The sequence below is a fragment of the Artibeus jamaicensis genome, unplaced genomic scaffold, assembly GCF_021234435.1.
Source record: "Artibeus jamaicensis isolate MK-2021 breed Jamaican fruit bat unplaced genomic scaffold, CSHL_Jam_final scaffold_369, whole genome shotgun sequence".
In the NCBI taxonomy this organism is placed as follows: Eukaryota; Metazoa; Chordata; class Mammalia; order Chiroptera; family Phyllostomidae; genus Artibeus; species Artibeus jamaicensis.
The window spans coordinates 11,409,289-11,423,904 of NW_026522042.1; the positions used below are offsets into that span (position 1 = coordinate 11,409,289).

The 14,616-nt window shown below is 40.5% G+C and overlaps 1 protein-coding gene across 3 annotated transcripts in view; it reads left to right on the forward strand.

Annotated features, from left to right (window-relative positions):
- Positions 1–76: 76 nt before the first annotated feature.
- Positions 77–14,616, forward strand: part of LMBRD2 (LMBR1 domain containing 2) — a 38,885-nt gene continuing 24,345 nt past the window's right edge. For all 3 annotated transcript variants that reach the window (XM_037128971.2, XM_037128972.2, XM_037128973.2), the window contains exons 1-5: positions 77–274; positions 9,216–9,445; positions 9,703–9,800; positions 11,270–11,365; positions 14,393–14,560. In XM_037128971.2, the coding sequence (XP_036984866.2) occupies positions 9,272–9,445; positions 9,703–9,800; positions 11,270–11,365; positions 14,393–14,560 (536 nt within the window). In that variant the 5' untranslated portion in view covers positions 77–274; positions 9,216–9,271. The remainder of the gene's footprint in view (positions 275–9,215; positions 9,446–9,702; positions 9,801–11,269; positions 11,366–14,392; positions 14,561–14,616) is intronic.

The following is a 14,616-nucleotide window of genomic DNA, read 5'->3' on the forward strand; positions in this document are numbered from 1 at the left end:
CAGCTCAGCTCGCCTTCCAGATACCCACAACCCCCCGCGGGTGCGGGCCTGGCCCGCCCACCGGGTAGGCGGGGAAGCGGAAGCGGGCGGTGCTTCGGCTGACTTGGTCATGTCAGCGGCTGGACTGGGATAGGGCTTTCCTTTCCCAGGAGCCCGAAGGCCTTCTGGTGACCGGCACCATCGTCACCTCAGAGCGTGGGTCCCAGACCCTGGACCACTGCGGTGGAGGCGGAGTTTCCCGATCCATCCAGACGGTGTCTGGCGAGATTGGAAGGTGAGAACTTGTGGGGAGGCGCGTGAAACACTTTGGGGTCTGGGGTCTGGGGCCCAACGCCGGTGGCAAGAAAGAGGACCCCGAGAACCTCCAGCGGCGGCCGCCCCCGCGGCAAGCCCCACGTCCCCAACCCCCGAGTGGAGGCGGTGATCCGCCTCGCCCGCCAGGTGAAAGGCTGCGAGCCGCGGGCGTCGCACCTGCTCTTCCCCGCGCCCGGAAGCTGCGGCCCTTGTAGAACCGAGTCTGTGGACTAGATTCTTTCGTCGTCTGTGAAAGAGGCACTACGCTCTTCTCACAGGCTTGGAGGGAGGGTCGAATCAAATGACGCGTGTGACAACGTTTTGTAAATTAAAGCGCAGTTTGAACGGGAGGCGGTGGTTTAATTAGGGGAGCAGGAAACCGCAGTGGTTCCTGCTGGGTGTAGTGGGAAAGCGGCGCATCCCCTGGCAGCCTTGACAAGGCTCGTAAAGGCCAGCGCCGGAACGGATGAGGTGACTGTGCTTGCAAAGGGCTTACAGCTTGCAACGCCAGGGCCACCAGCGCAGCCATTCTGTTGCTTTCGTTCTACCCGCTGCGTCTGGTTGCCTCGCCTCCTGTAAGGGGGCGGCTTTTAGCCTGTCTCCCCGGAGAAGAGTTTGGAGGCGGTTAGAGTGCGAGTGTGCCGTATTCCAGGTAGGATGACCACGCGAAATCCACTGCGCGAACTACACTATAACCGTGACCTGGCAAAACCGTGGAAGAGAGGGGGAATAAATTGCAACCCTGATAAAAATGGAGAGGATTTATTAACAAGTAAGCAGACCAGCGTCATCACAAAAATTACATCAGTACACTATGACACACCTTATTTTAATGGTTCACTTTATACAGGAATTAAAACTCCCTTGCCCAAGTAAGAGATATTTTTCATGCCTGGTGCTTAGCTTGAAAAGTAAATGCCGCTTCTTGATAGAGAAATGTATTCACGCACCTGTAGTTCTTGAAAGTAGGTGAAATTGGTGTAAAGAAGGGATCGGTTCACAAGTTGGTTTGGATTGAAACGAGGCTGAGGATAAGTAGGTGGAATGCTCAATTCATTAAACTGATGTTCTATGGAAAATATTTTTAGGTGGAATATTGTGGTTTTCCTGCATAAATTTACCTTTATGTTACTTTGATTAAGAGGAAAGTAGTTGCCTTAGTTTGAAATTACATCCTCTCCCTTAAAATTGCAAGTCATAAGAGAAAATATTTTTAACAGAAGATAGTTACAGTCTCCTTGAGGAAAGGGAGCAAGATGGAACTCACTAGCTCATGGAGGCGAAAGTGTGCACCTGAAAAACTTTAAAATGCTGTGATGAGAAGAATAACGTTTTGACCTATAAAGTAATTAGGAGAGGCCATTTAGATACAGGTCTTAAAGGCAGGAAGGTCTAAATTAAAAGATGAGAAATGTTGTTGTGGTAGAGTTTAGCCGCAGTGCCTGAGAGCTAGGGGACATTTCCAGTTCTCAGAGAACTCACGGATTGGTGAACGTGAGGTCCTGACAAGGACTTCAGAGACAGCCCGTGGCTTGGAAAATCAGTCTTCAAATTCTGGAGTAGATAGTTCACTAATAGTTTACCCTGGTAGCAGAATACTTTCGCTTGCTAAAATGGGAATATGTTTTTTCTGCATTCCTTCTAATCATGGCTTTTCTCTCTATATATATAGTAAACAAAAGTTTAAATTACTACATGTGATTCCGTTTGATACAGGGAATTCTATCCACTGAAGACTTGAAATTACTAGCTTCGTGCAGATAAATGTGTCATGTTTTTAAGAACTGTATTGTGATTCATGTGCATTATTTTATTTTCCTGATTAATTTTATTTTATTATTTATTATTTAAAATTTTTTATTTAATTTTAGACAGAGGGAAAGGGAGGGGGAGAGAGAGATACATCAGTGTGTGGTTGCCTCTCAAGCGCTCCCTATGGCGGACCTGGCTCTAAACCCAGGCCTGTGCCCTGACTGGGAATCAAACTGGCAACCCTTTGGTTTGCAGGCTGGTGCTCAGTCCACTCACTGAGCCACACCTACCAGCCAGGGCTGATTAATTTTATTCATTTAATCTTACTCAGCACACTCCATGTCCCATTTCAGTGAGAGGGGTATACCATATTTCCACAAGTAGAATTAGTAGCTCATTATCTAGGACAGATGAACTATATATATATTTTTTATATCTACAAATGACATTAGAGTAATTTCTGGTACTCTTTGGAAGCTTCAGATAGAATACAAAATGACTTTGTAAATTGGGACGTGTTTATCATACAAGGGGGAAGAACATAGTTACAAGATCAGTGCACAAGAGGGACCAAAAATCACTGGAAGTTACATTTGACTATAAGCTATATCTATATTCAGTAGTATATTAATGTGCTTGAATATTAAATATGAAAAAGATTCTATTGAAATAGAAGGGGTGTGTGTTTTTCCTTAGCTCCATCACAGCATGAGGTAAATCTTAAGATTCCTGTAGTTTTTAAAATGCCATTTAGCTTAAGGGAACAAAAGACTAAGAAGGGTTCTTTCCCAATTCTAATTTTCTCTGTTTTCTTTTCTACTTTTCCCATGTAGGCTAGAGTCATATATTTTCCAAGTAATGGCAGTGTTACCTGCAAGGTAAAGAGGCTTAGTTAAATTCTATATTAAACATGACTTTCATAGCATTCTACCTGAGGGAATAATTAACAGCAGAATGTTTGTCATTTGTTCACTCTGAAAACTGAACAAAAGAAATTACTTAAACAGTTTGAATTCCATTAAGAAGATATGTCTGGACGGGAGACTGTGCAGGATCTTAACTGTGAGCCAGGCTCAGGAGTCAGGGTTGTCTGGGTTTGAATCTCAGCTCTGAGCCTCTGTGGTTTTCCCCTTTATTAAACGAGGATACTAGCGTCCTTTCTTGCTGGGTTATGAAGTTTGATTCAGTAAAGCATGCTTGTAATCTAGTAAACACACACTAACTGTTAGCTCCTCCTTTGTTTAAAAAATATTTTGTTATTAGGAAGGATTCTAAAGATCATTCTCTAATTATCAAAATAAGTCTTACAATCTCTTTACCTAAAGTCTTTAGGAATCCATTACAATTCCACTTGTTTTCTTCCTACCTGGTTACATGGTTGCTTGCTACCTGTCCCTCATCTGCCTTGCCAAAGATGAAACCGGTTTTATGTGTCCATCTTTCTTCAGAATGGCTTGTCACACCTTAGAATTCAGTTCACCTGGTTGGTTTGCCAGCTGTTAGGATTGTAGCATTTTGAAGTGGAGATGACATTCTCTTGCAGTAAGTAGTCTTATCTGTATTCTAAGGTGAATTCTTCCTGTATCTGAAATCTTTAAATGTGAGAATAGTGATTATCTTTGGAAATGTACATTTTGATTGGGGGTGTAGAGAATTGTTGACTTTTATTACTACATTTAGTTTTGGTTCTTTTTCATTATTAGGATCTTGAGATGGCTCCTACTTATTATTTCACACAGCTGAGTAGAGATACATATTTAAGGTAACACAGTCTGATTCTGATGAATCATTGGGTTCTATTTCGAAACTTTATTCAATTTCAGTATCTTCAGTAACAGAACACAAAAACTTTTGTGTTCAGCTGCTACCACCTCTCTCTCCCTCAGTCCCTCCCTTCCTCCTTCCCTCTTTTATTTTCTTCCTTCCTTCTTTTCCTTATCTCTTCCTCTCTTTGAACATACTTGGAATACTTCAAATTTTAAAATTGCCTTAACCTCTAAATTTTCCACTTAAAGTGTGTTTAGCCTGGAAAATCATTGTCAACCATAAAGAACTTAGGAAACAGTACTCCAAGTCAGTAACCTTAACATGTAATTATGAAAGACATTTGAAAGTAATATTGTACAGTATCTTGATTGGTAAAAGATGAGTTGCATTTTAAATGTTTAAGACTTTCGGAATCAGTATTTTGAAAGGTAGACTATTCCTGCATAACAGGCACTTGAATCTCATTGAATGAATGAATTAGCATTTTGATTTTGAGTAAAGTCTACTTTTACTGCCGTGATGTTAATGATCACATAGGACAGTGTCGATTTGCCTCCAAATTTTGTCATTTAGCCTAAGCATGTTTATATTTGAAGAATATTATTACAAGAACTATTGTTGTTGTCAGAGGCCTGTTTCGTCTTTTGCCTTTGAATAGATTTTTGCGCAGCTGACCATGTGCCCAGTTCAGGAGGAGATCCATTTCGGTCCACCTCTGTTTTGTGCATATTCTAGGAGAAGGGCAATGTCTTTCTGTATGTCGAGTGCACCTCCTTGACGTGGCTCTGAGAGGTGTTGTGTCTCTTCACAAGGGTCTGGGGAAGGGGAGGCTGTTTGGGCTGCCTTGCAGACCTTGGGACGTAATCCCAGTTTGTCAAGTGAGACAAGGGGAGCAATTTCTGTGAGTGAAGATCAGTTTTTGTTTTATATGCATGAGGGCGGACCCAGGATGTCGGAACCACAGAAAATATGAAGCAAAAAGCATAGTTTTTATGGAGGAGAGGGGGGAAAGAACATAGGGTAAAGCTATGCTTCGAGACCACTGAGGCAACTAGTTATTTTCTAGAAGCACAACATGTGATGGAGATGGAGATTAGCAACAAGGGTTTGCTGAAGACCTGCTTTGTGTCCGGAGCACTCACTTGGTGTTTTACTTTTATGTCTCAATTGACCTTCATAGCAACCTGTGCGGGATAATTATCCTCATTTAACAGTTTCAATTGCATAAAGTCACACAATTATTAATTAGAGAGTTGGGATTTGGAGCCAATGTTTACCATGGTAAAATAAAACATTTGTATTTCATTTTATTTAAGATTTTATTTATTTATTTTTAGAGAAAGGGGAAGGGAGGGAGAAAGAGAGTTAAGAGAAACGTCAGTGTGTGGTTGACTCTCACATGGCCCCTGCTGGGGACCTGGGCCACAACCCAGGCATGTGTCCTGACTGGGAATTGAACTGGCGACCCTTTGGTTTTCAGCCTGTGCTCAATCCAGTGAGTTACAGCAGCCAGGGTTGTATTTTAATTTTAGACACTTAATAACACCATAGCAAAAATTTTCATTTTCTAGTTGCTATGTAGTTTATCTTCATATTACTATGTTGATTTTTAAATAATTTTGTAATGAAAAAATAATGTATGGTCATTGTTTAAAAACACGCACAAGAAAGCACAAAGAATAAAGTAGAAGTCAACTCTTTACTGCTGTGTGACAATCATTGTTAGCATTTTGTGTGTGTTTCTTCTGCATCCTCCCCCAGAGCCCACCGAATCCCTTTGACTCCTCTGCAGTGTTCTCTGGATCTCACTTTCCCCTAGAAGGGTGGGGTCAGCGGGCTCCTCCAGTCACTTTCTGCAGTGGGGTGTGTCTGTGAGGCAGTCTTGGCTGGGGCGCAGATCCACTCCAGTGGGCCTTGGCCAGGCCCGCGGGATTAGTGATTCAAGAGGCAGCGGACCACGATGAGACTAGTGGATAGTTTTAAGACTTCCTGGTCTGTTTAGTGCAGACATTTAAGCTGTTTCTTTGTTTTCATGCTTCAATAACAGTGCTGTAAAAAAAAGTGACATCGTAGATAAATTTTTGTTCCCTTTTTGGTTTTTCTTTAAACCAGGGGCGTCAGACTCATTTTGATCAGGGGCACATCAGCCTCACGGTTGCCTTCAAACTGCTGAAATCATGTTAGGACTGTATGAATGGAACTACTCCTGAACTGCTAAGGAGCTGGATTTACATTCAGCCCTTTGAAGGCAACCACGAAGCTGATGTGGCCCCTGGTGAAAATAAGTTTGACACCCCTGCTTTAAGTTATTTTAAGAGGAATTGCTAGGACCAAAGTTACAGTATGTACCCTTTTAAAGGTCTTCATACATATCACCAAATTGCTGCCATCTCTGGCAATGAGTTCTTTTTTTTTTTTTTATAAGCCAAATGAGTTGGTTGATCTTTGTTTATTTTATTAGATTTTGACAATTGTTTTATGAATTTAATATACAAATAACTAAATCAGATGGAGAATAAGGTATCCCTACTTTGAGCAGAAAGTTATTCAGCTGAAATAACAAAAAAGGCTCTAGAAATTCATAAGGAACCTTGGAATGTGTTGTTATTCTGGACGGTAAAAAAAAAAAACAAAAGAACAAGTCCTCACTTGAATTTAGGTGCAAAGTCAAGATATGGATTTTGAAACTATTATTATTCTCATCTCAGGTTAGAGAAACCCCAATTTTCATCTCCAATTTCGTGGGACTCCTAGACCTAACCTAGTGTCATAACAAGGCAACAGGAGTTCAACCTGAACAGAAACAGAATGTTTACTCTGGTAAACAGAATTATAGACCCCTAAGGGTATCTCCATACCTAAATCCCTGGAACCAGTAAATAGGATTCAGTCCTCTAGGTGGGCCCAGGGAGATCAGATGAGCCCTTAAAAGCAGAGCTTCCTCTCAGCTGAGGGTGGAAGAGGAAGTCCGACTTCTGGAACAAGAAGGATTTGGCAAGCATTTGTTGCGGGCTCAGAGATATAGAGGGCCACTTGCAAACACACGAGAAAGGCCTCTAGAGCTAAGGGCAAAGGTCAGCTGACAGCCCACAAGGATCTCAGTCCTGTAACTGTAACAGACTGAATTTTGCCAGCAGCCTGAATGAATTTAGATTTTTTTCCCAGAGTCTCCAGAAAGGAATACAAGCCTGCTGACACCTAAATTTCAGTGTTGAGAACTCATTGAGCCATATTGGACCTGGATATCTGACTCACATAAACTATGAAAAACGGGTATTGCTTTAAGCCACTATGTTACAGTAGCTGCTTATGACAGCAGTAGGAGACTAGTGAGTAGGGGAAGAGATGAAACGAATCATGTCTTTATCACCAGAATAAAGGGTCCCTAGTTCTGTTCACTCATCTGTAACATTTTAAAGTACTGGCAATGAAACAAACAAAAAAATGAAACATTGTAAAAAAACCCGTGTATTAGCTAGTTGCATATTTATAACTGTGATTTTGTTGTCTGCTTATGCCCCTAATTGTACCACCTACTATTGATATCTACATATGTGTGATTGTTGTCTTACTCATTTTATGCATGTTATGTAAAAATGTGTGGATCTATTTTTCAATTAGTGTTATGGTAATGTAGTAATGTTATTAAATATTCTTAATAAACACCATTTCTCCCTGTCTGGTGTAGCTCAGTGGATTGAGCGCAGGCCTGCAAACCAAAAGATCGAGGTTCGATTCCCCGTCAGGGCAAATACCTGGGTTGCAGGCCAGTTCCCAGCAGGGGCCAGTTCCCAGCAGGGGATGCACCAGAAGCAACCATACATTGATATTTCTCTCCTTCTCTCCTTCCCTTCCCTTTTAAAGATAAATAAATAACATTTTTAAAAAACCCAAAAAACAAAAGCACCATTTCTTGTACTTCAGTAATATTCTATCACTCAATTCTGCCATACTTCATTTAGCATTTCCTGGCCACTCTCTGATAGTCTTTTTTTAATGATCATCACCTTCCTTGCACAGGAAGACAATTTCAGACAAATTCCTAAAGTACTTTTCAGGTATTAATTTTGTTAATTCATATTGAATAATAGTTTCCTAAGAGCTAGATCCTGAAGATGGTTATGGTTTTCCTTAGCATCCTACATCAAGCTACTTCCTAATCACTTAATCTGCTTTTCAAAATGAGATCTGATTCATTCTTTTTGTGATGGTATAAGTTTTTTAATAGATTATGAAATTTGAAATTTTGAGTAGTAGTAAGGAACATATTTTTAAGCCTTTTGAGTTGTAGTATTTATAAAATCAATTTTGGGGATTATAACAAGTTTTATGCTGCCTTTGAAGCCAGCAGTAATTAAAAGTAGTATACAAGTATACAGTAATGTTATTCATTTATTCAACAGATATTTTTAATATCTATTCTATGCCAGACACTATATTAGAGACTTGAGATATAGTCCTGAATAAAATTGACTGGTTGATATTTCTCTCCCACGTTGATGCTTCTCTCCCACTTTCTCCTCCCGTCCCCTCTCTGTAAATAAGTAAATAAAGTTTTTTAAAAAATATCCGACATTGATTTTTACAAAGGTGAAAATTACATACTGCCTTCAGTTAGCAAAGGCCAAGTATTTTATGAGTAGAGATACAGCAAGTAAAACATTTGCTTATGTCTGTATTACCAGCATTTATAATAAAAATATTTTCAATGTATGACTTTATTCAATAATCATTGAAAAGTTTTTATATGTCTAAAATAGGTAAGGTAACTTTCTTTAAAGAAAATAAGATTTATATAGACAAATGGAAAGTGCTAAGTATATGTTGTGAAGCAGTAATGAACTGGCAGTTTCAAGTTCTGAAAGCTGTTAGATGAGATTAGCAGTGAATAAAAATACTGTCACACAGTGGTCTCTCTCCATCTCTCTCGCTGTCATCTCTCCCCCCATCTCTCTTGGAGAAGAGAATTTTAAGTAATGGCTTGTGGGTGACTTAGAGACTATTTTATGAAATCTCTAACTCCCTAGGGTCTAGTCAGCAGCGTGTTTGGGTAAAATGCTTAGTTGGGATGTATAACATTAAGGGTCAAGCTCCAAATGACTCTGTACGGAAACTGTTCATATCTAGTATTCTTATTTTGTACTGTTTTTAAAAGTGATGTAATCTTTGTTAAAATACCTTTTTTCCTGGAGATACAATTTATGTAAAATTTTAAGATATGTTTAAAAGTAAGATATTAAGAACTTGAGGGTAGAAATTAATCTTTTTCATCTTATCTGTAGTTCATTGTAAAGCCTGACAATTTTCCAAAGAATTTATTCACACATTAATAAACAGTACTTAGTAAGTTTCCAAGTGGCCGTTTTCTGTATTAACACTGCATTATTTGTGTCACTCTGCAGATATGATCCAGCCCTGTACGTGAACTACTTTGGTTAGTCAGAGCGAACATCCAATAATGAGTGGTGCGGCTTTGGGACTCGAGATTGTTTTTGTCTTCTTTCTGGCATTATTTCTACTTCATCGATATGGAGACTTTAAGAAACAGCATAGACTTGTAATTGTTGGAACCCTACTAGCTTGGTATCTCTGCTTTCTTATTGTCTTCATACTGCCATTGGATGTTAGTACGGTAAGAGGTGAAGCTGATTTTCACAATTTAAAAGACAGTTGTAATCAGCATGTTTGAGATATGTTAGGTCCTGAGACAGCTAAATTATGTAAAGTTATACTTATATTGTGAATTTAAATCTTACTATGTTAATTTGGTCACTAGAAAGCATAACCAGGAAGGTGATTTACGCTAGATAGGTTGATACCCTCCAGTCTCCCTTAAGGACTTGGTAACCTTTCGATTTTCATTTTTAAACCACGTATTCATTGCTTTAGACGATATACAACCGGTGCAAACATGCTGCTGCCAACTCAAGCCCTCCTGAGAGTAGCAATGGCTCAGGACTGTACGGGACTGCTACCCCAGCTCCAAGGTATCCTTTCTCTCTCCGTTTGTTTCCCTCCCTCCCTCCTTTCCCTCCCTCCCTCCCTCCCTTCCTCCCTCCCTCCCTCCCTTCCTTTCCTTCTCTCCCTCCCTCCCTCCCTCCCTCCCTCCCTCCTTTTCTTCCTCCCTCCCTCCCTCTCCTCCTTCCTCCCCCCCTTCTACCCTTCTTTCTCTCCCCTCCCCCTCGCCTCCCCCTCCTCTTCTTCCATATTGTAGAAGCCAAATTGTTTAAAAATTGTCAGTTTTTAACTATCTGGATTTTATATTTATAAAAGTTTATGTTCATTCTTTACTCACCCCTCCATCCTTTGCTAGTAGACTTTTAGTTACATTTAGTCTGTTTAAATTTAAATCTTAAATCAGTTTAAGTCACTAAATCAGTTTGAAATATTTATTGGTGCACAAGGCCTTCCAGTAGCTAACGGGAAGCTTGGAGAAGGCCCGATTCTTTAGTCCTGGTTCTACTCCTTATAAGAATGTGACTTCCAAAAACTGTCTTTCCTCTCAGTCACTCTCTGAGCTATAATACAGGGCAATACTATTTTCTCTTTTGCCTAATATACAAGGCTGTGTATTAAAGCACAAGGAGGTTATTCTGTATCTGGGAATATTCCTTGTATATTGCATATCCTTTGAAGTTGTTACAGTTTTACAAAGAGAATGAGTAAAATTCAAATGATCAAAACGTTGTATTGAATTCATATCAAACTTCCAAGTGAAAAAAAATCCTAATGTTTTTTTTTGTGTGTGTGTGTGTTCCCTTTAATTTAAAAATGAACTTTTTATTTCAAAAAAGTGTTAAACATGGTTTTATAAGTGGGTCTTATGAGAAAACAGTGTGGGAGGTAGGAGAGAAGTAGTGTACGTTTATTATCGGAAGCCCCAGGACAGAAGGCTGCCCCACAGCCTAGGAAGACTGAGTGCTGATGGTCAGGCACACGTATCCTCAGAAAGTTCAAACAGAAAAAAATACATAGGTGTGGCATGTATCTCCAGAGGAGCTGTGCTATAGTGACTGATTAGTTAGCGCTCTGATTTCCAGGAATTAATTACCTAATGTCTTTCTGCTCCCTGCTCCCCTTACCCTGAATAACCAACCCCACAAATGGGGTGAGTATGTGTTTTAAAGGCAGTCATCAGTTTTAAGGGTAATCATGTCAGAGGTTTAATTTCCCAGCACGTTTGTTTTTAGGTACAGTTTCGTTATTAGTCTTATGAGGTGAACATTGAGTCCTCAAATTGCTTTTCTCCCGTGTGTGTCTGTGTGTGTGTGTGCGTGTGTGTGTGTGTTTAGTTTGCCAGTCAGCTTTGGGTTTTAAGTTTTACATGAAATTTTATAAGTTGGGGTCAATAATTTAAAATCTGGGTATAAATAAACTGCCATATACCAAATGATTGTGTCATTAATGTAATTAGTCATCGTTTATGTTTAATTTTCTTTAAATTGTTATTTGACAGCCAACACCCATGTTTCAAGCCATGGAGCTATATTCCTGATGGAATCATGCCGATTTTCTGGAGGGTAGTGTATTGGACCTCACAGTTTCTAACATGGTAAGTGGCAGTGAAGAGTAAAACTTTCCAAATTCTGGCTGAAGTAAAAAGAGAATTGATTTTTTTTTTCAGTGAACCTTCATATTTTAGAATTTACTCATGTCACTTATTGTTTCTCTTTAAGTTTTTATTTTTTGCCTTTCTGCTTCTTCAAGTCTCTACCATCTTAAAAGCAATGAAAAGAAAAAAACAAACAAGAAAAAGAAAATAGAATAAATAGTTCCCCTGTCACCATTCCCTTCCAGTTACTGCTTTCTTTCTTGACCTTCAATTTGACAGTCTTCTTCCAGTCCCATGACTGTGGGAAACTGCTCTTGCAAAGGGCATCGTTGTTCCCAGGTGCTGGTGTCCTTAGCCCAGCCTTCTGCATTCCTTCCTGGGGTCCGTTTCAGTGGTCCATTTCCTCAACCTTAATGTCCCCTGGGGTCCCACATTTGGTCATCCTGGTACCTGGCTCTCCCTGCGCAGCTTTCCTTATAGCCATGCTCTCATCGACCTGGGATGCATTCCAAATGGTTTTTTCTGCCCACTACAGCTTTGTGTTTCTGCTCTGCTCCAGGCTCAGCCTTGACTGTTTACTGAGCATTTTAGACACTGCAGGCCGCTGAGCTCTAAAACTAGACGTCTTCAACTTTGCAAGAGAAGTCATGCAGCAGAGTAGAGTAGTGCCCCTGTGAGCTGATGTTTGTTGAACTCACCTGGGCCCTCGACGCTGCCAGACCCCGCTCCTTTGTTTCTCTGGTCTGTGTGCTCTTTGTTCTGCACAGCAAGCCTTTCCACGTGCTTCAGACCTCAGGGGTTCCCTTCGTGACTCATGCCCTAGAAACACTGCCCTCTCGGCTCGAACATCTTCACTTTCCACCTCACAGTAAAAACAGAAGTCATCAGATGGCCCGTGTGTTAGCTCCTCACCAACAAATCTGCCTTCCTACCTACCCATCTTTCCTTCCCTGCTAAACATGGAAGCGTCACTATTGAAATTAATCCCTCTTCCTGAAATATGGACCATTCTCTTCAGCCCTTTTTACCTGTACTCCACCTGTATTTGTGCAAAGCGTGCACAATCCTTTCATTCTTAAAACAAAAGAAACAAGTCTCTCAAATCCCAGCCCTTTCCAGCTTTCTATCTTCCACCTCAATGATCTGCTCTTTATCACAGTTAAATTGTTTTAGAGACTAACTGAAGTATAAACTAGTATAGAAAAATGCACAGATTGTGTTTAGGTTGACATTTTTCAAAGTGAATCCAGCTATGTAACCAGCACTCAAATGATGATAAAGAACATTAACAATGTCCGCGTGAAACTGGCAAAGCTGGCATTTGTGCTGCCTGTCACCTGTGAGACCCAGTAAGCAAAGCCAAGGACTGAATCTGTATGGGCACTTTATTCAGATGGCCCTCGATCTGAGAAGATGGTGGGTTTGTACTCTAACAGACCGTCTTACATTTCCTCTCCAGCCAGCCTTTTTGTAACAGGGCAAAAACGTAGGTGAGGGAAGGAGGTGAATCCGATAAAAGCTGCAGTCCAGCATTTTCCCTAACGTCCTTTCATTCACTGACTGGTGGTTTTCTTCATCTGTGTCCTGTTTCATGTCTCTCCCTCAGCACAACGGCTCGCATACCACCCTGATTGCTTCGGGTCTCGCCTGGAGCACAGAGTCCAATTGCTGTGGTCTCCTGGAGTCAGAGGGTCCGTACGTGCAGTTCCCGAGACAATAGCTTTTCACATGCATTAACAACTAGGCTTATTAACGCTCCTAAAACTAAAGTTTTCTGACTCTTGAGTGCCCCATTACCCAGCAGCTTCCCTCAAAGCCCCCACCAATGCTCCCAGTCATTACTCCCCCCAGAGGTAACCGTGATTCTCAACTTCATCACGTAGATGAGTTTGCCTGTTTTTGACCTTAAGAAACAGAATTATACAGTATGTACTTTTGTCTCTCGTTTTTGCTTATATACTTGGAAGACTCTTTTGTATTGTTATATGTATTAGTATTCTTTCTTTTCTGTAAAATAATTCCATCTTTTTGATATATCATAGCTTATGCTACCCAGCCAAAGTTGTTAAATAAATTGTCTGCGTTTAGTGTACTCATTTCCTCAACTCACTGAACTCTTTCCTACCCCCACTTTTCCACGCACACTCCCAGGTTCTTAATTTTATACTTGGCCTCTTGGCAGCACTGGATTCTAATTGTTCTCTGTCTCCACTTTAAAACACATGCTTCTCCTGGGTTCTACTCCATGCATCCTGCTGAGTTCTCTTCCAGGCCTCCCACCTGTTCTGTCAGAGTCTCCTTTGCTGACCTCTCTTCCTCCTGTTTTTCTGCTCTCCTTTAAAAGGAGGTATTTTTCAGGGTCAGCCACGGTTCTTTGCTTCTCATTCTACACACTCGCCCTTCCAGATTTCATACTGATGTTGTTTCAGTACCATTGATGTGGTGAGGACTCTGAGTCTGTGTGTGTGTCTGCCTTCCGAGCCCTGACCCTGGGTAGCCAGCGACTTCCTGAGCAGGTTCTTTGGGCCGTGTCCCAGGGACTTCAGAATCAGCGTAGTGACCACCACTCGTCTCTCCTCCTGCCCTTTACCACACAGATAGTTCCAGCTTTGTTCCCTTTGAGGCCATTCTTCATGCTGAAGCTCTATCAGTCTTTAGAAAACTTAAATTTGATCATGTCTCCTATCTGTTAAAGAAAATGGTTCTTCTTTATTCTTTGGATATAGTCTGAACTCTTCATAAAGGTTTTAAAACCTTTTTTTAAAGACTCATAGTAAATCACTCACTGTTGTATTCTCAGCTGGTCATTGTGATCTCCTTTGCTCTCATGAATATGCTTTGCTCTACCCCAAATTTAATATTACAAAAATATTCAATCCCCTATTTCAGTTTTTTTGGTACTAATAAGTACTCAAAATCCTTTGTGAAAAGAGCTATACATTATAGTTGAGATTCACATATTTCTGGTATTTTGAGATTAAAAAGACATATGAAGTGTTTTTAATCATGTTTTCCCCACCTATCTAGGATCCTGTTGCCTTTTATGCAGTCCTATGCAAGATCAGGAGGCTTTTCCATCACCGGAAAGATCAAAACTGCACTGATAGAGAATGCCATCTACTATGGTACCTATTTGCTGATTTTTGGAGCATTTTTAATTTATGTAGCCGTAAACCCACATTTGCACTTAGAATGGTAAGAAAAATCATTTTCTTAACATTGCTTCTTTGTATATTTCCATTTTATAAAAT